This window comes from Gymnoscopelus microlampas (genome assembly GCF_963454915.1).
Source record: "Gymnoscopelus microlampas genome assembly, chromosome: 11".
In the NCBI taxonomy this organism is placed as follows: domain Eukaryota; kingdom Metazoa; phylum Chordata; class Actinopteri; order Myctophiformes; family Myctophidae; genus Gymnoscopelus; species Gymnoscopelus microlampas.
Genome location: NC_139948.1, coordinates 33,164,548 through 33,190,725, shown reverse-complemented (window position 1 = coordinate 33,190,725; position 26,178 = coordinate 33,164,548). Strand labels below are relative to the sequence as shown.

General features: G+C 39.8%; 2 protein-coding genes across 2 annotated transcripts; both read right to left on the bottom strand.

Annotated features, from left to right (window-relative positions):
- Nucleotides 1–4,739: 4,739 nt before the first annotated feature.
- Nucleotides 4,740–8,261, bottom strand: LOC311054950 (frizzled-2-like). Its single transcript, XM_084070987.1, has one exon. The coding sequence runs from the start codon at nt 8,062–8,064 to the stop codon at nt 6,403–6,405; it is 1,662 nt and encodes a 553-aa protein (XP_083927113.1). The 5' UTR covers nt 8,065–8,261; the 3' UTR covers nt 4,740–6,402.
- A 10,525-nt stretch (nt 8,262–18,786) lies between these two features.
- Nucleotides 18,787–22,073, bottom strand: hsd17b1 (hydroxysteroid (17-beta) dehydrogenase 1; the record flags this gene model as incomplete). Its single annotated transcript, XM_084070714.1, has 6 exons — nt 18,787–18,951; nt 19,117–19,300; nt 19,410–19,503; nt 20,619–20,798; nt 20,946–21,107; nt 21,977–22,073. 6 exons carry the CDS (start codon nt 22,071–22,073, stop codon nt 18,787–18,789), a joined length of 882 nt encoding a protein of 293 aa, XP_083926840.1.
- Between the last annotated feature and the right edge of the window lie 4,105 nt (nt 22,074–26,178).

Below are 26,178 nucleotides of genomic sequence, written 5' to 3'. Positions count from 1 at the left end.
ATACTGTTACTGTTAGTATACTCTTAGTGCACTTTGACCCTCATTAAGCAACACACAGTAGATTGATTGCTAATAAGTTTAAATTAATCAAGGGTCCTGTAGGATGTTTCTGCAACCAAGCTCTGCAGGTTGCAGAAAACTGAATGGCCTTTTTTTGCCAAATGCAGGTTGAATATTATTATTAGATTATAATCATAAGAACATTGTTCTCAGATATAACAGCAATAATTTGGTCCCCACTCCTTAAGGTGGTTTTTGTCACTGTATATTTGCACATACGTGAAATTGCATTTTACCCATCCAAGGAGCAGCAAAGCAGCCATTGGTGTGAAGCGCTGGGGAAGCAGTTAAGAGTCTTGCTCAGTTTGACTTCGACACATTTGCCTTCCCAGGCAGGCTCACTATCCATTCAGCCAGGGCACTCCTTAAATCATCGCCCCCTAAATCATGACCCATAAATGTCATATTTTTGGGACAATAATGGAGTAGTCTATAAATAATTGTCTTAGATTAAAAAAAAGAAACATGCCAGTGGTTAAGCTTATGTGTGGAAAGTTTAGAGTAAGTGACTTGATGAGTGATGGTTTTACAGAATGAACCACAGAGCACCATGACAGACATTATTAGCCAACATATGAAGACATGTACAACATAACCATAATCTAGAATAGGCAAAAATGTAGCTTCAACCAGTCTTTGTCTGAATCAAGTGAGTTAACAAGACTTCTTCATAAAATAAAAAACCTTGTCCAAAACTGAACCTTGAGGGACTCCCTTACAAATTGTTAACACATCAGATGTGGAACCCTTGACAAACAGCCCTACAGGTTGATCAGAGAAACCAATGCTAAAAGATCATGGTATCAGCATTCCATCGTCTCAAAGGCCTTAGACATGTCAATAAAAAGTGACAGATAATGCTATTTATTTTCTAAGTTTCAGTGATGTTGTTTAAAACGTTTCACTTTCAGCAGCAATTGTACTTATGATAGTATTAATGAGTATGAGTGTACAAAACTATTTCACCTGCTCGCTAACCAGGGATTCCAACAGAGAATTCATCATTGACATTATGACAGTGGCATGGTTATGTTATGTACACACTGTGCTGGCTGCATATTACACACAAACTCACACATGCATGTACATGCACGCATTATTCTATTGCTATACTGTACTGAGATGTCAAAAGTTTACTTCATCCTGCTGGCACAACCTAACCTTAACGTTAATCACAACCTCTCCTATCCCTAATCCTAAACCTACTGTAAATCTCAAAATACCTATCCCGAAAAATTAACCCTGACCTTAACCTCAATCTTTCCTTAACCACCAGAAATCTTTCCTTAACCTCATGGGGACCAGAACAATGTTGATTGATTGGTATTACTATCCTCCACAATGATAGTACATGGTGTGTACACACACACACACACACACACACACACACACACACACACACACACACACACACACACACGCACGCACGCACGCGCGCACGCAAGCACGCACACACACACACACATGCATGCTTGCACGCACACACATACGTTCCCTCACAATCCCATTATTATCCCAGGCGTAATGCAGGGGCCCAAAATATCTGTCTTGCAGCTGTCTGTACCTCTCTGTGCAACAGCTGGAGAAACTCTGGCCACTCCCTTGTTCTGCATTGCTACCATGCACAACTTTACCCTGAATGAGAGGAACCTATGGCAGTAAAATGTGGAGTGTTAAATAATTCAACTCTCAGAGTTGAGTAAACACTCTTTTTGCTGTGTAAGATAACTTATTTCATACTACATCTACAATAGTGTGTTTTTGTTTGAAAATACATTTCACAGCTTTTGCTGTTTATTTGCAACTTGCTATGCAGGTGTGTGTGCTTGCGGTCTTGTCAAAGCCACCCTCTAATAGATTGGTCTGAGTATACAACATGGGCAATAGAATTCCAGGAAGAAGTTGTGCATGAAGCACAAACAGAACAAAAAACATTACATGTTTAAGGCAGTAGCGCAGTAGCGGCAGTCTGCTATCAGCAGAATCTGTCTTGAAAGATTATCTAGGAGGTGGAGGAAATGAATGGACTGAATGAGATGAGAAGCATGCCACAGTTTATTTCTGATGCACTTCCCTCTGTTATAGGAAGTTAATATAGCATCTACAACATTGTATTACACTCTAATCATTCAACTATTGTAATATATTGTACATTTACAAAACATATCTGTCATAATGGCACCTTAATTATTATTATGTCTTAAAGTAATATGAATATGAATAAGCAATTATTCTATATTCTATATATTATATTATTATTATATATAATGAGCAATCCTTAGTGAATAGGCCTTACCTAGGTTTCTTGCCAAGACATTCCAAGAAACCTAGAATTTAGAATCCGGGACTTCTTTCATAGACGTTTACACTTAGTGGAGCCAAAGACAAAACTTCAGCATATTGTATGAATGTTGTATAGGGACAAGTATTTTGTGTCTAGATAGCCTGTATCAACCTTTGAAACGAAATGCACATTTGATCCTCCAATCTCCTGCCAAATCTCTTGTCTCACTACCACCTCAAAGTGGCCGCCTCTGGGATAAATGATAGGAGAGGGAACATATTGCACTTCCTGTTAGGATTTCAAAGGAGAAGGGGAGTGATAGATGTATACTGTGTTCTGGATCATCTCAAATATTGCACTATAGTTAGGATAATGTATGCTTATTACTAATCCAACTTCAGACTTCAGAGCACTGGTGCTGCTAGGGCTCACCCAAAAACATGTTTAGTAACAGACTGTATGTCTGTGCTTTTCCCAGAATGTTGTTTTCTTTCTTAGATCCTTGATCCCTATTCCCTAATTTTCATCATTTACTTTATATATTTTTACAGTCCATTTACGGGCATGAACAATGGCTCCAAAAAACACACCTCTGACAAACACCCCTTCTTCCAATGATGAGTGGCATCATATTATCAACACTTTCTGCCTCACCTCTTTTTCGTGGCTTGTTCCTTCTTGCCCCCAAGCAAGAGGAAACTGCATGCTTTAACTGAGATCCAAAATCAACAAGGTTAGAGACAGTAAGTCCACGTTCACCATCTCAATCATTAAAAAAGCAGTAGCCTAAACATCTCATTTAGACATCCACCACTTTTTGGGCTATTTAATGATTTTCACTTCAGGTCAGCTAATTATGATAATAATAATAAGTACATAACCTTTCCAAAAGCCAATCCTGACTGTGTAAACAAGGAACTACACAGAAAACTCCAGTCTTGGAGTTTCTGTGTAATTTCCATAACTCTATCAGAATATAACATAAAAGGGAATTTGCTGGCAAAAGTGAAACACTCAAAGAAGTTAATCAGGGAATCTAATTCCATTTGATTCTGTATCCAAGTTTTTTTTTTCTCCTATAACTTCACAAACCCCCCCCCCCCCCTTCCCCTTTCTTTGTTGTTTTTCCTTGGAGAGAGACAAAAGCAGCCAAATTACACTGAATTTTCCATTCCACCGGCCAATTCCCTCCTCCCCTGTGCACTGAGACAATTTCACTCATTTTACCTCCAGCACCCCACCCACATCCCGCTTCTCCTTCACTCTCCTAGCTAGTCCATTTGTCTCCCTGCTTCACTGCAAAGCCAAACAAGCCAGCCATTAAGTTGAGTTAAGCGCAGGAAGTGGGCCTTCGGGGCAGGCGGTACTGTTTACAAGAACCTTGTCAGGTTTCAGCGGCCCTTTGAAGTGAGCAGCGCACAGGAGACTGTCTGTCACTGGACTCTCACTCACATTCCATCCATTTATTTGAGCAGAAAGAGAGATGGAGAGGAGGGCTGCAGCAGAGGCAGTGGTGGACAGTAACAAAGTACATTTACTTGAGTACTGTACTTAAGTAAATATCTTGAGTATCTGTACTTTGAGTATTTGCACTTTTCAATACTTTCACTAACAGTTCAAAGACGGATGATGTACTTTTAACTCCACTACATCTCTAGGAAGGGAAATAGTACATTATGAATTAACCACTTAAGTACACCACTGAGCAGAGGGGGTGTGGATGGGCTGAATAAGAGACAGATAGATTGATGGATTTCCCCGTAACACAGTATCTTTTACCAACCTTTAAATCTCTCACATCTGTCTGTTGTTAATGTGCAGAACTCTGCTCAACCCTACGTGAGGAGACAAGAAAGACAACTTGTCCAGAAGCTCATGTCTTTCTCTTTCTTAACTCTGTTGTAACTATTGCAGTTCAATAAATATAACTGTCTTCAAATCTAAAGCACTCATTATGTGTTGCAGACACCCCCTAAATATGTCCTGTAACTATGCAGTATGTCTGAGGACAAGTATTCCTCAAGTACCTACTTGTAGCCCAGAGCCACTGTGCTAGGATTGGATTGGAAGAGTATCTACTTTCTCCAGTGCATCTAGTCTAGCTCATGACATCACACAGATAGATAGATTTCAACCATGTATCACTCGGGGGATTCCAACTTGGCACTGCATGCAGTGACTTCAGACAACTAAAAAATGCAGCACAACTGAATGCCCCTTATTTTCTCTTGACAAACATGATGACATTAAAACTGTCACACCTAATCTGCAAAAAAACACACACTTTAGAGGCTAATTCTGGTCTACTCTAATCAAACCTCTTATTTGCCCATTTTCGTTTCAGAGAAGATGACGTTGACCTCCATTTAGCATTTGTGGCGCTGGTACAAAACAGTTGGGGAACAATCATTTATTTCAAAACTTCATTGCTTGTGCCTTAACAAATGTACACTAGGGTTTGGTGATTAATATTATAAATTATGAAAAGGCAAACATATAAACATCTGAAGGCAGAAAGATGAGGTTTGATTACAGATTAGCAGCAGTATGCCATACCTCATGGTCTGTTTCTCTGAGGAATTCAACTTCAACTTCAATTTTATTGTCACATTACATCATGGGTTTACAGGTGTCAAGAAGTGGGTAAAATATTTTTTTGTCCAAGCTTCCATCATTTGTAGTTTTCAGGGAAGAAGGAAGAATAGAGGTATAAAGAAAGAACAAGGAAAAGGATTGTAATTGTCTAGACTTCATTGGCTACAGATGCTTAAGTGTGACTCAAATTCAAAGACACTTGCAAAGGAATTATTGCAGCAACAAGGATAATATATAGTTCAGATGTAGAGGAAACTATTTCCAAAAAGCGGAATGGAGACAGAGGCACATTACAGCCTTTTGCAGTATATTACTGCTGTAATGAAATGACCGAAGTGCATACAGACACAAAAAGAAAATCGCCTAGACAGCACAAACAAATCTGGAAAATGATGGCGACAATGTATTTGAATGTATTTGAAGTGTGTATTCTGAAGACGTTTGGAAAGAAAAGGATACTTTCAATTGTTAATTTACTAACAAGTTAAATTACACAAATTTCTATTTCCAAACTGACACATTTTACATGTAACATGCGCTCTTTATGTATAAGCATGGCACCTGGGAAGAAAATGTTTACATATGCAAACTGTTACTGTTTCTATGAGGAATTTAAGATCAAACAACCAAATGAACATTGAATGTGAGTCCTAGAGAAATGGCAAACCTTAACAGTACTTAAAGGAATAGTTCACCCAAAAAAGGACTAATTTTCTATCAATTACACTCCCCATGAAGCCTTGAATTCATGGAGATTTTTTAGTTTTTGCCGCATTCCTAAGCCAATAATTTGATGACCGGCGGTCTCTCTGGTAGGAGACTCAATGGAGACTCTTTGAGTCTCCTACCGGATACATTAGCATCTTTCCGCCGTTCATCAAATTATTGGCTTAGGAATGCATCAAAAACAAAAAAAATGAATTCAATGCTTCATAGAGTGTGTTTGATAGAAAATTAGTAATTTTTTGGGATTAGTAATTTTTTGTGCTCCTCTAAGGAAAGTTTTCTCTTCAATTGCCAGGATATGATGAAAATGCAGTGAGTCTATGTGACATTCTTTCAGTGCAAATGTGAAGCAAGCACATTATCCGCTAAGAACAACCTTTACTTTCTTTAAATACAAATAGAAATGTTCACAATTATTTCTACAAATACTACGTACAATTTCATTTAATTACAGCCATTGTTTTGGGGAGAGAAAAAATGTGTAAATGGCCATTACTGCTGTCAGTTCAATTCTGCCTCACAGGAAGTTTATGAGGAATATGAGGAGAGTATTTCAGCACATGGCACGGCCGTATCCATGTTTTTCAGTTTTTCAACCAGGTTAAGTCATTGTTTTTTCAAGCCTGTCTTTTGTGTGCATTCTCACTGGGTGAGCAGCATGCATACAATATGAAAAACAACAACGCCACATTAAGTTCTGATAAAATATTAAAGATGTCCCATTGATTGGTGTCATGCTACACTGTAGTCTCTCCATGTTTGCTATTTGTGAACCTAATGTAGAACTTGTGCCAGGCGTGCAGCGTCTTGCTAGACCAGATCCAGAATCCAGAGGTGATGCCTACTATGAGTGTCATCAGATATTTGATCATGTAGACTGTGAAGTCAGGGGTCATTCGTGGAACAGCCTGTGCCGGACAGGGGATGGCCAAGCTTTTGCAGTTATGGCTCACCCAGCTGCGCTCCCACTGATGCCGGAACGCCTGCTCGTAGAAGAAACAGGCGATGACGATGGTTGCGGGGACGGTGTACAGCACGCTGAAGACGCCGATTCGCACCATGAGGCGCTCCAGTTTCTCTGTCTTGCTGCCATCGTGCTTCATGATGGTGCGGATACGGAACAGTGACACAAAGCCGGCCAACAGGAAGGAGGTCCCGATGAAGAGGTAGATGAAGAGCGGGGCCAACACAAAGCCACGCAGAGGGTCCGGGTTGCTGAGGCCGACGAAGCAAATCCCACTGAGCACATCGCCTTCGATCTGCCCAATTGCCAGGATGCTGATGGTCTTGACTGCAGGCACAGCCCAGGCTGCCAGGTGGAAGTACTGGGAGTTGGCTTCGATGGCCTCATGGCCCCACTTCATGCCTGCTGCTAGGAACCAGGTCAAGGACAAGATGACCCACCAGATGGAGCTGGCCATACTAAAGAAATAGAATATCATGAATAGGATGGTGCAGCCCTCCTTCTTAGTGCCTTGGACAACGGTCTTATAACCCTCAGGGATGAAACTGTCATTGCACACCACCTTGTCCCCCAGGAAGTAGCCAGCAATGTAGGCTACGGAGACCATGGTGTAACAACCAGACAAGAAGATGATGGGCCGCTCGGGGTACTGGAAACGCTGCATATCCACTAAGTAGGTGGTAACTGTGAACAGGGTGGACGCACAGCAAAGTACTGACCAAATAAGAATCCATAAACGTGCAAAGTATATCTCTTTGTCATTGAAAAACATGTAACCCCCACTCCTTGAGTGTTCACAGGGGGCCGCACAATCAGCCTCCTCCAGGAACTTATAATTCAGATAAGAGGGGACCTTGAGGACAGAAGGACACTGGAATGGCTTGTCAGCTGTGGAGTAGACACGGACGCCTGGGGTCCCGGGGACCGGCATGTGAATGGGTGGCGGAACAGTGGCACCAGTGGAGGACGAGTCGTTTTGGCCCACGCAGATGTGATCGTGTCCCAGCACGGGGAAGTTCTCGCAGCGGAGACGCTCCGGCCACTGGAAGCCGAACTTGTTCATGAGCGCCTCGCAGCCATGCTTCGCCCTCTCGCAGATGGAGCGACAGGGAGGGATCGCTCTCTCCAACACCGTGCATACTGGCGCGTACATTGAGCACAGAAAGAACTTTAACTCCGGCGAACACTGTACCTTAACCAGAGGGTAGAACTGGTGCACCTCGAGTCCGGCGTCCTCCTGGTTGTAATGGCCCACCAGATTGGGCATAATGGTCTGATTGTAGGCTATGTCCGTGCATAGTGGTATGGAAATAGGTTGGCAAAATCCATGTTCTGGCGTGACAATTCCGTTGTCCCCTTGGTAATGAGCCGATGTCACCAGAGGCGACGACGTTAGAAGGAATACAACACAGGTCCAACTTTGACAAAAGTTCATTTTCACAAGTAGGATGTCAGTTTCGTGTTATAGGTTTCAACAGTTTCAAATAAAAACAATATAGCCTCGCCTATATTCGGCGTGTAGAATCAGGACCTTTGTAGCAACATCTGTACCATTTGTGAAGAAATGATATCCTTTTACGCCTCAGGTTGGCTCGCTGCTGCTGTTAACTTTGATCTAGTCTTTGAGCAGCTGTGCGTGCGTGCGTGTGTGTGTGTGTGTGTGTGTGCCGCTGATCACACTGCATGGCCCAAATTAGACCGTTTCAAGTTCCCCATCGGCAGATGGGGTCTTGAATCATCCCACCTCAGCGTCCCACCCTAACTCTATGGTCCCACCCCTAAGTATGACGAGCATGGGCTTAGGAGCACACTGGTTAGGTTTTTGAAATGAATAGACAAGGAGGCTTGACAAAATGGTCCAAGTTATTGTGATCACGTTAATGTGTAGCCTACCAAATAACTATCAAACGACTAAATATTATTATCACACACACACGCACACGCACGCACGCACGCACGCACGCACACACACACACACACACACACACACACACACACACACACACACACACACACACACACACACACACACACACACACACTTCAGATTTATTCATTGCATATTTTACAAGTTGATTCTATTTCCTATATTTGTGCATAAGCATAACATCTGGGAAGAAAACTTGAACTTAATGCAGTCTGTAGTTTTTTCCTCACATTTGTTCTTGATTATCCCCCCCCCCCCCCCCCCCCCCCCACACACACACATTTTTTGTTTGTTGGAAACTAGCTGATAAAGGCACATTTTAACAGTCCACCCACAAACAGAAGCATAATTCACGGAATCATATTTGCCATCACCATCATCCCATCGAGTTCTTGTGCCCACAGCGTCCTCGTGTGGTTAGTTAATCAACTGAAAAACACGAACTGGTGAAATTATATTAATTAAATTCTCAATAATTACACGTATCTCCTCAGTCATTACTCCAGTATCACGTTCCTGCGTTCAACTTCTGTCCTTCCCTCGTCGCCCATGGAATAAAGATTCAGATGCACCAGCATCTTCTTAGACGGTGACCTGGTGATCTTGAATTGAAAAGTTAAGTGGAATTCAATAAGCCGACCGTTTTAATATAATATATGATATGATATATTACACACAGATTAATAATACAGTGGTACAATAATGGGTATAATATAAGGACAGGTTCCTTCCTCAAATCAAAACCTGTAGCCTATAGGCCTACCCATGGAAAAAGACAAGTACTCAAATTCTTTACTTAAGTAAAAGTACCAATACTGCAATATAGAAATACTCTACAAGTAAAAGTCCAGAATTAAAAATGTACTTGAGTAAAAGTACAAAAATATTGGCATCAAAATGTACTTAAAGTACCAAAAGTAAAAGTACTACATATTTGAAAATAGCAGATCTACAAGCTCACAACGTGTCGCAATGCTTTGGAAATTGGAAATACTCAAATAAAGTAGAAATACCTCAAAATTGTACTTAAGTACAGTACTTAAGTAAATGTACTTAGTTACTTTCCACCACTGCCGTATACCTCAAAATGTACACTTGTCTGTCTCACCAAAATAATACTTACAAAACAAAGCAGTTAGCAAAGGTTCAATAATGTTCATTCTCTAGTCAGAAGTTATAGGATCTCTCTCTTCTCCCTTCTCTCCTCTGTCTTCCCGCTCCTTTCTTTGTTTGTGCAGCCTTTGCAAATTCACCCTGTTTTGACCTCCACTGAACTCACAGCTATCTGATAAATTCTCCTAATTCTTGGAACTGACTTCACAAACATTCACATATCCATAAATCTATGTCTAGTCACTGTACAGTTGCCCATAACACTGTCAAAGCAATTAGGCACACCATACAGATACGCATGTTTCACAGTAAGGCTTCAAAATCGATCAATCATTTTATCATCACTTTCATTATGAAAATGGTTGGCACTTGTAATGCCAAATATGCTGAGTCATCCTCAATGGCCCACCACTATGGTCCTTTTTAGTCTACAATAGGCATAGCCCTAATCTGCTTTCCAATTGTCATAGTTTCAGCACTGAGAGTGTTACCTTTGTACTCCATTTTACTGTGACAGTTGTAGATAGATATAGATAGACCGACCTTTATTGATCCCACAAGGGAAATTCAGTTGCCATTACGAGTTGCATTAGTTACAATTTAACTTGTAACTCGTGGCATCTAGAGTGCAGATTGAGTATGAGGATGATGGGCACTATACCTTGGTCCTGGCCCAGTGGACTCTAGTGATGGCAATATGTACACTTGCAAAACCACCAATGACCAGGGGGAGGCAGTCTGCTCTATACCAAACTCAATGTGAAAGTGTAAATGTATCATAATCGTGAATGGTTATGGCAGTGCTGTAGCTACATCAGAAATATTTCTACATTTAGTTGTTTTTCAAAATTACAGACTTTACAATGGTTATTAGTGTATCCTACACAGTTAAAAAAATCCAGTGTCACTATTTGAAAAGGAACGTAATTTGTGTAGATGTAGTAAGAATTGTATACGGTAATCATGTATGTAATATGAATTTCCTCACCTAAAATTGCAGTATGAATAAACTATTCAGCTAAGATTTTGCATGTTCAAAGACCCAACCACAAATCAAAACAAAAAGGAAAGGAATTACAAGGTAAAGAGCAGGAAATCCCTAAAGTGTTATAAATTGTAGGATGCTCATATATCTGCTTATTTGCCTGGAGCACCAAGTAAACATGGTATCCTGCCAACAGTGGAATGACCACAGCATTGCTGCTCATGTTGTTAATATCGTCACGTCCAGAAGGTCCAGTCCAGCAGAGACACCATCATCTCATCGTTCATTTCAAGGCACACAACAGAGAGAGGGAGAGGGGTGCCTGACAAAAATAATGAGACACGCAGGCCAAAGGATTCACATATCTCTCCACTCTATAGTTATATTAATTTACTGTATATTGTAAATAGGTGTCCTGAGGTCAGTACAGTCAGTATGTGGTGTTCTGTCAACGAACTAAAGGCTACATGTATGTCACCATGTGGACCTGGTGGGGAGTAAATAACCTTGAGTGTTAGCGTAAGCAAAGTTCTACAACAAAGAGTCACTTTCATTAAGGAGAAACCCCCCATAGAGACCTTTCACATAATCTGAAAGGTTAATAGCAACAACACCCTGATAATTTGATTTATGAGTCACGACTTAAGTATATATCTTTCTAGAATAACAGATCATATGCCCCTGAGGGAGAACAATGGGAACATTGGGTTGACTCTCACTCTCACTTCCTCTCTGTGTGTGTGTGTGTGTGTGTGTGTGTGTGTGTGTGTGTGTGTGTGTGTGTGTGTGTGTGTGTGTGTGTGTGTGTGTGTGTGTGTGTGTGTGTGTGTGTGTGGGGGCTCATTAAGTTCTTGGTCAAAGACCTTAATTAGAATCTAGTGGTAGAAGGTCATTGAGGAATTAATTACCAGAGTAAACTAACTTGAGGTCCATTGTTTCCCCTTCAGTCTCCCACCTAATATCCACTTTTTATTGTTGTGTGTTTTGACACCTTATGAACATTCCATATACAGTATATAGAACGGAACATTGATTTTCACCATCACCCCATTTCTATGGGGAGAGATTTGTCTCAAAATTATTTGTGAATCCAATTCCAAGATGCACAAATATTCCTTGATTTGCAAATGTGTTTCCATGATTTACAAATGTGTTTTGCAATCTACAAACACAAATTATTTATTTGTGACTTTTGTAAATATGAATTTGCAATTTTTACAAAAGATAACTTGTGTGTGCATTTATCATTAAATATCATTTGTAAATCGTCAATTCTGTGTGTGAATTGTTGAATGTGCATTTGTGAGTAGACCAACACACGCATACATTCCTTTTTCCTGTTACATCATTTTGAGACAAACGTCACGCTTTTTTAAGAACATTTTTACAAATGTAGTTTCCTATGTGCAAACTTACTTGTAACTTGTAAGTTAGTATTTAAATACATGTGCTATGATTTGTACAAATATATGACTATTTGTAAATATATCATTTGCAATTTGTAGAAATAATGTATACTTGCAGGCGCATTTATCATAAAATATCATTTGTAAATCTAATTATGCGTGTGAATTGTTGAATCTGCATTTGTGAGTACACCAACACACGCATTCAGTTTTGAGCTTCACACTTGTCTCAAATTCACTCACAACCTGCAGATCCACAAGTGTGCATAGACTGCCCCACCACCCCATGGCAATTACAGCCAGGTGGGCACTGCCTCTAATCAGTTAAACAGGAGGCATTTGGGGGTAAAAGTTGGGAAGCTGACTATTTTACATAATTGAAGGGTGCTGAATCTGAGTAACATAGTTCCCAAACGAATGTTATCGTTTTTAACCATCCAATTTGCGTAAACAAATGGCTGCCAAATGCCAATGTTGAACAATTTCTTCAATAACTAAATATTTCTGCAAACTAAATATGCACATTAGAGGCCACAATTACAGAAAACTGTTTAGTACAGAAGTGGTCCATACGCACCCCCCTTTTTTCTGTTCTTTTCTACTTATAGTATCTGTATTTTTGTGTGCACTTCAGATATTTGATATTAATTTAATCAGTTGCAGGTGTTCATGCTACATACATATATATACATATATACATATATACATACATACATACATACATACATACATACATACATACATACATACATACATACATACATACATACATACATACATACATGCGTACTGTACATACAGTACATACAATACATACATACGGTCAGCACCAAACTTGGAACAAACTAGTCAGGGCCATCAGAATAGTCACACTAGGGGCCTCTACCGTGGATCCCGGGGGCCACAGGCACAGTGTTGCTCCAATCCTCACCAAACATGGCACTACATCAGTGTTACAGCAGTGTCTAACATTTCAAATGTTAGACACCATAACAACTCTGGACTGGATTTGAACGCCACATAGCAGGCTGAACATTGAGTCATCTATATTTTCCAATGCTGGATGGTTTGGTTATATTGTAAAGCACATGCCTGCTTATGTCAGCTTGTGCTGGCATGCTAGACTGCATTAGCTAGCAAGCTCTCACTTAACTTGTGCTGATGATTTGGTCAATATCTGTGTTTCTAGTGTCGGCTTAAAGCTGCATGCACTATGTAACTTTCCTTTTCTTTATTACCATTGAGCTAATAGAGCCTGCCTGCTTGCTCAGGGAATAAATTGAATCTTGACCATCAGGTCAAAATTTGTGTCAGATCCTGTGTCTAGGTGAGACATAACCTTTGACACGATCTAAATGTCTCAGAAGAGCAGCAGGCAACCACCCCAATTGTATAAGTTATATTGTGAGCAGAGGTGGACGAAGTACTCGACCCCAGTACTCGAGTAAGAGTACAGAAACTCCTTGGTCAAATTTACTCCACTATAAGTAAAAGTAGCTCAGTCAAAATGTTACTCAAGTAGTAAAAAAGTCATTGCTTTTAAATATACTTAAGTATTCCAAAGTACATGCTTTGAAAAATACTTAAGGTACAAGTAAAAGTAAAAGTACATTTCTTCATTTTTAGATCAATGAATTGCTGTAATGTTTTCACAATGAATTTATAGGACCTTGTAACTCTTGTTTCAGATAAGTACTGTAACTCAGCACAGCACTGCATGCACTGATGTGCTTGTAGAACCACTATGTTATACAAAGCCTGCAGAAACACCATATAAAAACATAGAAAAGACTGAGGAACCAGAACTAAATACTTCTACTCCTATACACCCATACAAGATGTAACAAAGATAGAGGCGAGCGGAGGGGGAAGACAGAAACACGGCCAGTATGAGAGCAGAAGTTAGGCCAATTGCATTTTAGGGAAGACAAGAAAATAGGCAACCTAAAGGACAAACCGCATCAAGAAAATGAGTCGCAACTCCTTGCAACAAAACCGTTTTAAGGTCAACCGCACCAATGCAACTCCTTGCAACTGCCATTGGGGGAAATGGTTGCAAGACAAGTAGTTGCAAGTAGTTCCATGTTGCAAGGAGTTGCATGGCGAATCATTGGTGTGGATGTGGAGTGGGCTTAAAAGTAAGTAAGAGTAATAAGTAGCAAACAAATCTAATACTCAAGTAAAGTATGGATCCTCAGAATCTGTACTCAAGTACAGTACTCAAGTACATTTACTCCGTTACTGTCCACCACTGATTGTGAGTAGATTGGACAAAATTAAATTCTATTCATTAAGAAAAGTTACATTGCGCCTCTTTAACACAAAAACTGGGGGAAAAAAATACTAGAAAACAGGGAAAAGATACTAGTATAAAGCCTTAAGGGCCTCCCAGTGTTTCCCCTATATGCATTAAGCAGTGGTGGGCCGCCACGCCTTAAATCTGGCTGCCACAGTATGATTTTTTCAACAACAATTCTTTTTATTTTATTTTAAATGGACATATCTGTGATTGGCAGGTAATGTGTTGAATAAGAAGTGTGAGTACTTCCTCCACCACTGTCTTTTTTGTTATGTATGACAGTTTGTCTATACTACTTGGTCTAATAAAAGTATATTTTCCTAAATCTGGAGACAATTCATATGTAAACTATACAGATATTTTCCTGCTCATTACTGTGCACATGTACTATGTCTTTGTGTTTGAGCACAAATATGTATTTTGAGAACCCAAAATTTTTCGGCACGCCACGCATCCTCCCCCACACCTTCAGCTTCTGGCTAGGAGAAACACTGCCTCCGGCCAACCATATAGAGTTTAAGTGGTTAAATCTAGTTCACTTTATAGAACATCCGTTCCCATTATAATATCCATTCCCATTATGACTGATTGAAAATAACTTTATACTTGACATTTAACCACTTGAACCCCAGCATCCCTATTCTGGGGGGAACATTCATCAAAAATTGCAGATCTACAAGCTCATAATGTGTTTCAATGCGACTTTGTGAGCTTGTAGATCTGCTATTCTTTGATTATTATTTTTTTTACAGATTTGGTGTAGATGGAAAAAGAACCATTTAGGGAGTCTGAGAATGGCACTTTTGACATGGGAATAAACGGTATGCAATAGAATGTCATGGGTTTCTGAATGAATGTCTATTAGAGTTATGGCAAATAGTTAAATATAGTTAATAGCTACAATATGAATGATAATTAACAACATGGGGTTCATTGACAACATTGCACTGATGATCAGAGCAATGGGCACCGAGTTATGGGTCATGTCACTCAGATTCAGCACCTTTGAATTATGTAAAATAGTCAGCTTCCCAACTTTTACCCCCAAATGCTATCAGGAGAGATTTGTCTCAAAATTATTTGTAAGTCCAATACCAAGATGCACAAATATTCCTTGATTTGCAAATGTGTTTCCATGATTTCTACTCACAATCAGTGGTGGACAGTAACGGAGTAAATGTACTTGAGTACTGTACTTGAGTACAGATTCTGAGGATCCGTACTTTACTTGAGTATTAGATTTGTTTGCTACTTACTCTTACTTACTTTTAAGCCCACTCCACATCCACACCAATGATTCGCCATGCAACTCCTTGCAACATGGAACTACTTGCAACTACTTGTCTTGCAACCATTTCCCCCAATGGCAGTTGCAAGGAGTTGCATTGGTGCGGTTGACCTTAAAACGGTTTTGTTGCAAGGAGTTGCGACTCATTTTCTTGGTGCGGTTTGTCCTTTAGGTTGGCTATTTTCTTGTCTTCCCTAAAATGCAATTGGCCTAACTTCTGCTCTCATACTGGCCGTGTTTCTGTCTTCCCCCTCCGCTCGCCTCTATCTTTGTTACATCTTGTATGGGTGTATAGGAGTAGAAGTATTTAGTTCTGGTTCCTCAGTCTTTTCTATGTTTTTATATGGTGTTTCTGCAGGCTTTGTATAACATAGTGGTTCTACAAGCACATCAGTGCATGCAGTGCTGTGCTGGTTTCAGTGCTGAGTTACAGTACTTATCTGAAACAAGAGTTACAAGGTCCTATAAATTCATTGTGAAAGCAATGACTTTTTTACTACAGAGTAACATTTTGACTGAGCTACTTTTACTTATAGTGGAGTAAATTTGACCAAGGAGTTTCTGTACTCTTACTCGAGTACTAGGGTTGAGTACTTCGTCCACCTCTGCTCACAATATAACTTACAAACTATACAATTGGGGTGGTTGCCTGCTGCTCTTCTGAGACATTTAGATCGTGTCAAAGGTTATGTCTCACCTAGACACAGGATCTGACACAAATTTTGACCTGATGGTCAAGATTCAATTTATTCCCTGAGCAAGCAGGCAGGCTCTATTAGCTCAATGGTAATAAAGAAAAGGAAAGTTACATAGTGCATACAGCTTTAAGCCGACACTAGAAACACAGATATTGACCAAATCATCAGCACAAGTTAAGTGAGAGCGTGCTAGCTAATGCAGTCTAGCATGCCAGCACAAGCTGACATAAGCAGGCATGTGCTTTACAATATAACCAAACCATCCAGCATTGGAAAATATAGATGACTCGATTTTCAGCCTGCTATGTGGTGTTCAAATCCAGTCCAGAGTTGTTATGGTGTCTAACATTTGAAATGTTAGACACTGCTGTAACACTGATGTAGTGCCATGTTTGGGTGAGGATTGGAGCAACACTGTGCCTGTGGCCCCCGGGATCCACGGTAGAGGCCCCTAGTGTGACTATTCTGATGGCCCTGACTAGTTTGTTCCAAGTTTGGTGCTGACCGTATGTATGTATTGTATGTACTGTATGTACAGTACGCATGTATGTATGTATGTATGTATGTATGTATGTATGTATGTATGTATGTATGTATGTATGTATATATGTATATATGTATGTATGTAGCATGAACACCTGCAACTGATTAAATTAATATCAAATATCTGAAGTGCACACAAAAATACAGATACTATAAGTAGAAAAGAACAGAAAATAAGGGGGGTGCGTATGGACCACTTCTTTACTAAACAGTTTTCTGTAATTGTGGCCTCTAATGTGCATATTTAGTTTGCAGAAATATTTAGTTATTGAAGAAATTGTTCAACATTGGCATTTGGCAGCCATTTGTTTACGCAAATTGGAAGGTTAAAAACGATAACATTCGTCTGGGAACCATGTTACTCAGATTCAGCACCCTTGAATTATGTAAAATAGTCAGCTTCCCAACTTTTACCCCCAAATGCCTCCTGTTTAACTGATTAGAGGCAGTGCCCACCTGGCTGTAATTGCCATGGGGTGGGGGTGGGGCAGTCTATGCACACGTGTGGAACTGCAGGTTGTGAGTGAATTTGAGACAAGTGTGAAGCTTGTCTCAAAACTGAATGCGTGTGTTGGTGTACTCACAAATGCAGATTCAACAATTCACACGCATAATTAGATTTACAAATGATATTTTATGATAAATGCGCCTGCAAGTATACATTATTTCTACAAATTGCAAATGATATATTTACAAATAGTCATATATTTGTACAAATCATAGCACATGTATTTAAATACTAACTTACAAGTTACAAGTAAGTTTGCACATAGGAAACTACATTTGTAAAAATGTTCTTAAAAAAGTGTGACGTTTGTCTCAAAATGATGTAACAGGAAAAAGGAATGTATGCGTGTGTTGGTCTACTCACAAATGCACATTCAACAATTCACACACAGAATTGACGATTTACAAATGATATTTAATGATAAATGCACACACAAGTTATCTTTTGTAAAAATTGCAAATTCATATTTACAAAAGTCACAAATAAATAATTTGTGTTTGTAGATTGCAAAACACATTTGTAAATCATGGAAACACATTTGCAAATCAAGGAATATTTGTGCATCTTGGAATTGGATTCACAAATAATTTTGAGACAAATCTCTCCCCATACATTTCTCCCCAATAAGAGTGTATTACGATAATATGGCACTGATTTGCAGCTTGGAAGATAATGAAAGGTAACTGTGACAATATTATTTTCTGATGATCAGCAGGCATTTACTAGGGTTACATTTAGGATTACATTTACTTTAGTAACCCTAGCGTCCCATATTCTCGAGAATATGATATTCAGAGAAAATAGCCGATGATAAATGTCCTGCGGTAGAACTCAGATGTTTTTTTCTGAATTACAACATAATAATGTCCTAATCCGGAAGCAAAACTGAAACCAAATGAAACAAGTTTGCAGATTTCAGTCTGCTGTGCTCAGCTCTGATACAGTAAGTGAAAAGTCCAAACAGAGGCAGCAGGTGTTTTCTAAATTATAATATAACACAAATACACAATAAAAATAAAGCTTACATTTTCTTATTTATTTTTTGTTGATAACATAAGAGCCATTATACTCTTTATAATTAAAGTCATATCAGCCCTTTGTTAGTACTTCATTAGTCCCTCCTGTGTTTGTCTCACACATGCATATGCCACTGACTTCTCTTCCTCAACAACAGCAGAGTAACAGTAGACAGTCACCTTCCATTACATTTATTCCAGGAAATAGTTTCAGGGCAAAACAAAATGAACAAAATATGCCAAATTTTAAGAGCAATACTGACTGGAGAGACTATTATCTATAATGCAAAAGCTCATATTCGTGTATGTTCTTTGAAGCAGTGGCTTGGTCGGATTGAAAGTAAAACATGCATGTGAGAGATGGTGTGTGGTATTTATTGTTTCTCTGTGCTGTAGGCCTGAAAGGCTAGTTTGCTCATAGCATTGATGTACCGTGCGCCATCTGGTGCCGTAATCTTCAGGTTGGTGACAGGCAGCAAACCGCTGTTGGTGTAGTATCTGAATGCAGGGTTGGAAGACTGGATGGCCTCCAGAAATACCTTACACACAAAAACATGGGCAACAGACTGCTGTTAAATCCAATTATGTTATTTTTGTGGGCCAAAATAATGCACAAATACCTAATGTGGTTGATTCAATGTACAGTATAGAACTCAACTGGAAATTCCACTCTATGATTTCAAAAGTTCATGTACGCAGCCTACCTTTACAATGTCCTCGGTGTCTTGTGCTGCATTCTGGAACACAGTGGCACAGTGCTCCAGGTACTTTTCATAGAGGCTGAGAGTTTGGGCGTCGACCTGCTGGAGAGATGCTTCGCCTGGCTCAACCTTCTGCAGGTTATTCATGAAGTCTGTGTTGACTGGACCACACTCAATGAGACTCATGCTGCATGATCGGGAACGGAGTCAATACACCTTTAGTGTCAGTCACTTTAACAGAGATGCAATACAGTAGCAATTCATTATTACACTTCTGATGTCTGGAGCAAACTCACTGGATGTTGAAATGCTGCAGCAGGATAGCTAGACTCTCACAAGCTCCCTCTATTGCAAATTTACTGGCACAGTACACCTCATTAAAGGGGAGACCTGCAACCCAATGTAAATACATTATCATTATTAATAATAATACTGGTAATGATAATAATCAAATTATAATAATGATGGGAGCAAGCCAGAGTGTGATGATAATAATCCTACAATAATTCTAGTAACCTCTGTCTGTTTGTCTCTCTGTAGTGGTAGGTGAAGCTACCCGGTTCTCCTCACTGGCTGGACCAATTGCTCTGATTTTGCACACAGCCATTGACCATTACCATCTGAACTTAACTGTGAAGCCCGTTTCTCAAAACGTTTCACCAAATCTCAGCTTCTTATTAGCGTTTTTGTGTCAAACACTGTCGCCATGGTTACGGGGCAGCCCAGCTATGGGACGAACTGCCTCCCGGGTTGCCAGATCATGTGCGCATATCCCCCCACGGATGCGTCGACCGGGTATGGTCTAGTAATAATAATAATAATAATGCATTTGATTTATAAAGCACTTTACATTCTTGCGAATCTCAGAGTGCTACAGGGTTTAAAAGCATGGCATAAAAACAGCATAGGCAACCAAATAAGTACATGTGACTCAACTAGGCTGAACTAAAGTGTCAAATTAAAACTAGCCCAAGAATAATTAAGAAAACCTTGTTAAAAAGGTACGTTTTTAGTCTATTTTGTGCTCTCTGGTGTTCGGGGAGGGAATTCCACAGACATGGGGCTGTAAAGCAGAAGGGTCGCCCATGGTGCGGAGCTTGGTGTTGGGGAGAAGGAGAAAGTTGGTGTTGAAAGAGCTGAGGGTGATGCCCCTGCTCAGAGTACTACATTATACCACATTATTATACAAAATTGGCCAAGCATGCAGTACCAAGTTGAAATCCCAATTATTATTTGTCAATAAAAACAGACAAATGATCTCTTAAATGTCTCACTGTCTTATCATTTGTCCTGTTACAAATTCCAATTAGTATAATTACCTGATTGCAATTATTTTAGCTAGTGGTAATTATTTTTCATAATCTTTAGAATCATTTCCATTCATACTGGATGAAATGTCCTATTTCCATCATTACCCAAGTCGTTCCACTACTTGTGAATTTTTTCAAAGTATAAAATGATTACGACAATAATTCATAAACTCAAATGCTATGATTGTGACTAACCATGAAGTCCTCCCAAGCTGCCTGTGACCAGAATGTGGCCCTGGCCGCGGGCCTTCATTCCTGACAAGAAGGCTTGGATGGTCTGGATGGTTCCCAGAAGGTTGACTTCCAGAATCTGCCTCATTGTGTTCAAAGACTGGACCTCCAGTGGCCCCATCAACCCCACACCAGCATTGCACACTGAAAATGGAGGGTAGGACCACACACACACACACACACACACACACACACACACACACACACATGCGCACATACAGTTAAGAACACACAGAGAGATGGAATATAGAAAGAGGTTTTCATGTGTGTGTCTGATACTGCAGTGAATACCCAGGATGTCCACTTTCTTCTCCACAATCTTCTCCCTGGCATCCAGAATTGACTGTTGGCTGGTCACATCCATTTGGAGGATGTCCAAGGTGTCCCTGTGCAAGTCTTTCACACACTCCAAAAGACGCTCCTTCTTGGCTAGGTTCCTCATAGTGGCGTAGACTAAACAGATAGTAGTGGTTAGCAACATGACTTAAGAAGAAGTACAACTGGAATTTAGATAAAGCAGTAACATTTTGTACAGACTTGTTTTATTTACCAATTCAAACCACACTACCTAATAAATGAAAATGTATTTTTTTTAAACTTATACAAGCAGCAAAATGTTGTTGGGACTTGAACGCATAAACTAGCCTTTAGTGCATGGGTTTTCAACTGGTGGTCTGTGGACCACTGGTGGTCCGTGAAGGTATTGCATGTGGTCCCTGACCATGCATTTAGTTGCATGTGCTTGCTCATACATATGTTGCAATGAATCAGTTAACATGAGTTTAATATGGAAGGTTAAGAGAACAGAATAAGGGCAACCATGGGAAAGGAATGGATCAGTGGTTCTCAATCTTTTCTGAGCTCTGGACCACTAGCATATCTCAGTTAATAATGACTGTTAAGGGCTTGATTTAATTCACCTCGAATTAACGAATTAAATTAAGGCCTTAACAGTCATTATTTAATTTCAAGCTTTTCCCCCCACACCACGCCCATATCCCCCCTCCCAACACAACAGTGGTCCCCAGGTTGATTCTCAGTCAGGGTGGTGGTCCCTGGTTCATAATCAGTTGAAAACCCATGCTTTAGTGCCCTGGCTGTTAGGTGGGCTGGTGTACTTACATAATTATACAGCATACAACATTTTAAACTATAAAACATATTTTTTTTAGAACAAAAATTCTAGAACAAAGTATATTGGCAAGACATCTTGCTGCTGCTCTTTGTTGTAGCGTGCGCTGACCAATGATATCAGCAGCATTGTGTTCTTACAAATAGCTAATGCCATGTGATGCTGCGATAACTCAGTCAACTCTGCTTACCTTTGAATGTTTTGTCTGGGTCAGAAGCCAGCCTGACAGCCAGACTGAGGCCTATCCCTGAGGAACAACCTGTGATCAGCACCACCTTCTGGTCCATGAGGCCCGGCTCACCTGCCTATTGATTCTATGTTGCGGAGAAAGAGCGGTGAATAGGAGACGACCTGCAGACTGCTCTGAAATATCTGAAAGGATGAAACGTTAAAATGGGAGGGAAGCTCTCAGTCTCGTGTTATCATTTTTCTCACTATCACAAGGCCACGTGAATCTAAACATTCTCCTTTCCCAGCCAGTTATTTCTCCCCCAGAGTGTATTATGGACAACACCTCACCTTCCAGTGATTATTGGGCTGTAAGATGAAAATTGATGAAGATGAAAAAAGCTTAGCTTAAAACCACTTTGGCTGAAAGTTGATTATCTTCCTAAGTGAGCTGAAACGTAGCTGAATCAATAATCTGGTGATGTTTACCCACCTGATGTCCACAGGCGTTAATTTTAAGGTTAAACTTAAATCGGGTGACATTATGTCTACAATTCTGAAGGCATACTCTCAAAAATATAGGTGTCTCAATGATAAAAGATAAGAAGGAAACGAACCACCAGCTTTGTCTCGTGGTGCAGGGAATCAATTAACTTTATTAAATGTTGATGTTTCATGATGGTCCACAGTTGTGTTGGAGGTTTGTCTTGGAGGTCTATCTTTCTCTCTCCCTCTCACGCACGCGAGTGAGTGTGTATGTGTATTAGCCCACAATCCGGTCATGTGTCTTAGGTTTGGCCAATTTTTATAGAATTGTATTAAATTCAAATGTTGTAAATCATCAGACCCATCATTTCCACAACTGAATAGGGCCTTAGGCCATTGTTCAGTATTAAATACGATGTCTTTCTGAAAATGTTTCAACAAATATGGGCTTTAACCTGTCAGATATACTGTAGTCAACATAAGAGTCCAGGCCAGGGACATGAGTGTGGGATGAATGTTTCGGCCGGAGGAGCAAAACCCTGGATACTTTGGCTTGGGGGTCCAGTGAAGGACGCTGAAGACCCTCCATCAGGAACCTAAAAGCAAAGGATAGAGGAGAGAGACAGAAAAGGGGAGAGAATGGGGTGGTGGAGTGTAAGATACAGAGCAAAATGGCTGGCAGACATTTCATCTGAGGGGAGAATCAGAACAGATCATCTTTATCGTCATATCACTAGGCCTGTCAGTTATTACATAATCGTTTAATCGCAATTATTTGGCATAATCGTCATTATCGTTTCCATGCATGTTGAAAAATATTCATACATTTTCAAATATTAAAAGAAAGCGTAAATAGCTAGATCAGCTACACCTAATAGCTGTAGCAAATTTATGTTTGCCTAAAAGGCAAACATAAATTATTTATTTATTTATATATTCCAATGTTCAATGCCAAAAACACAATTAAATCGTTAATCGCAATTATTTGTATGACAATTAATCATCAACTTAAATGTCACTAGCCTGGTAAACCATCCTGGTCACGTGAATTCACATTTTTATGTGTATAGACACAACATTTGCTTGAAGATTGAGTAAAAATCTCTAGACTCTAGAGTCTAGAAAGACACAGAGACACATGATAATGTGAATTCACACGACCGGGATGGTTTACCAGGCTAACACAACACAAGTTTACAGGTGTAAAACAGTGGGTGAAATGTTTTTGTGCAAAGGAGATAAGACAGGAGTTTTTATCAGGCATGTATGTGGGACGAGGTGTTATCAGAGGTGTTATTTGGCGTGGTCTTCCCTCCTGTTGTTCCAACTCCATTTCCAGAAGATTGCTTTTTTTTTTGGTGGAAATGTTTGGATTTATTTTGGAAACTTCACCAGCCAGGATGAAAGTGGTTAACTGGTGCCTGCTGATCATCAGAAATGTATTATGGATATTGTCACAGTAACCTTCCCATCTTTTGCATTTTTATTATTGTCCTCTGAGCAGTACATCAGTGCCATACACATATTAATACACTTTTATTTTGAGACTTGGGGAAATGGCATATGAGCTATATATGGACATTTTGTAAGGTATGAAAACACGCAATAATAAAAAATGGATATTAGGTGCATAGGAGACGGAAGAAAGAAATCGTCCTTGTGTCAGTTTACTCTGGTACAATACATTTCTCCACAACCTTCACCCAGCAGAGGAACTGGGTTCTCATTGAGTCCTCTGACCCAGAATAGGGGAAGTGTGAACACACACGTCAGTCTCACGCACACACACACACACACACACACACACACACACACACACACACACACACACACACACACACACACACACACACACACACACACACACACACACACACACACGTCACGTTCTCACCCTGTTCTTGCTCAGGGGCATATGATCTGTTATTCTGGATGACTTGTGTTGTGACTGATAGATCAAATTATCAGGGTGTTTATTAAAGGTCTCTGGGGGTTTTCTCCTTAATGAAAGTGACTCTTTATCATAGAACTTGTTTACGTTAACAATCAAGGTTATTTACTCCCACCAGACAGGTCCACCAGGTGACATTCAATGTGTGTGTGTCCTCTTTATTTCATAGTTCTAAGAGAAGATTGTGTGCACATCCCACGCCTGCATTTAGGCCAGGTGCTGGACATCAAGGGAAGAAGAAGAAAGTCCGCACACTGTTCTCAAGCTCCAAGAAACTCACTTTTTATTTTTGCAACGTTTCGACCTTCTAGGTCTTCATCAGGCAAATATTCATATATATATTTGCCTGATGAAGACCTAGAAGGTCGAAACGTTGCAAACATAAAAAGTGAGTTTCTTGGAGCTTGAGAACAGTGTGCAGACTTTCTTCTTCTTTTCCTCTTTATTTCATAGATCAGTCAATGATTGTTTAGAGCGAGAAAACTGAAAACACAGGTTAAGTGACATTTGACGCACTAATGACGTACTAGTAGTGACATCACTTTAGGACAGTTTCAGGTAAAAAAGGGAGTGGAAAAACGTCTCTCGCAGGTCGCCTAATTTTCTGCAAGAGCCCTGCATGGGACAGTGATATTCCCACAAATATCCCAACGAATAAATGTGACCTTAAGCAGTCACTCTTTATCTTTATCTTATTATATCATTTCAGTTGTCAAAGAAAGCAATGGTAACTGTTGTACTTCTTACTTCTTGTCATCTATAACGTTTTGATCATATGCCTGTATGCTACACTGTCATATATAACCAGCCAAAGCCTTTCTCAGTTACACATGGTCCATTTTAGACTGAGATTCTTCAATCACTCCACAATGAATCAGATGACCCAATTGACCCAGATGACCCAGTCTAAATATTCTCATTTCGTCCAGCACTAAGGTGATTATAGTTAACTAAGGTAATGAAAGAATTAAAACCAGAATTGAAAGAAAAAATATATTGGCTATATATTTTAGGCAGCAAACTGAAATAAAAAATAGGCTTTACAAAAAATGTTAACTAAGGCCCCCTGACCCTAACTGAATATGAACCTATTGTGTGTTTACCAAACTAACTCACATCATACAGATTTTGTAGTTTTTCTTGGTCAGTATTTCACCCTTTTGAGTGAATATTAAATCTATCCTCCAAAAAAAAAAAACTGAATAGCCTATATTTTGTAATGGTGTGTTATTTATACACGTTCTGAACTATTTTATTGTGTGTTGACCAAATGATCACAGCTGTGTTGTTCCAGGCCAGGGGGCATGGCATTGTTTTCATAATGAATACGTTTTACAGTTTGTTTGGAAGCAAAGTGCAAAAGTCCAGACTTGACACGAGGCCAGCGTGTGCATTTTATAGTCATGTTGCTCCATAAACTCAACTAAGCATTGGAAAGTTGGACTTTGGCTTTCCTTGAATGTTTAACAACTACCATATTATATCCTAATACTTTTGTAATAATACCTGATACATACCCTCAATCGTTTTGCCTCTATGTGAAAATATGGATTACGGGCGCAAGACTGTGCAAGACAGGAATTTGTCTTACATTTTTTAAATGTTCAGTCAACTCACCAGACAGTTGCTTTTGGAACGAAAGCATGCAAACATCACGTGAACAGCCACGCACAGATATAAATCAATCATGATGATGATGGTTGATGACTCTCACACACGTTTTGTTTACCTCCCTGGTCGAATCCGATAAGCGCCTCCCATTTCCCCTACGTCACTCACTGCTAGTA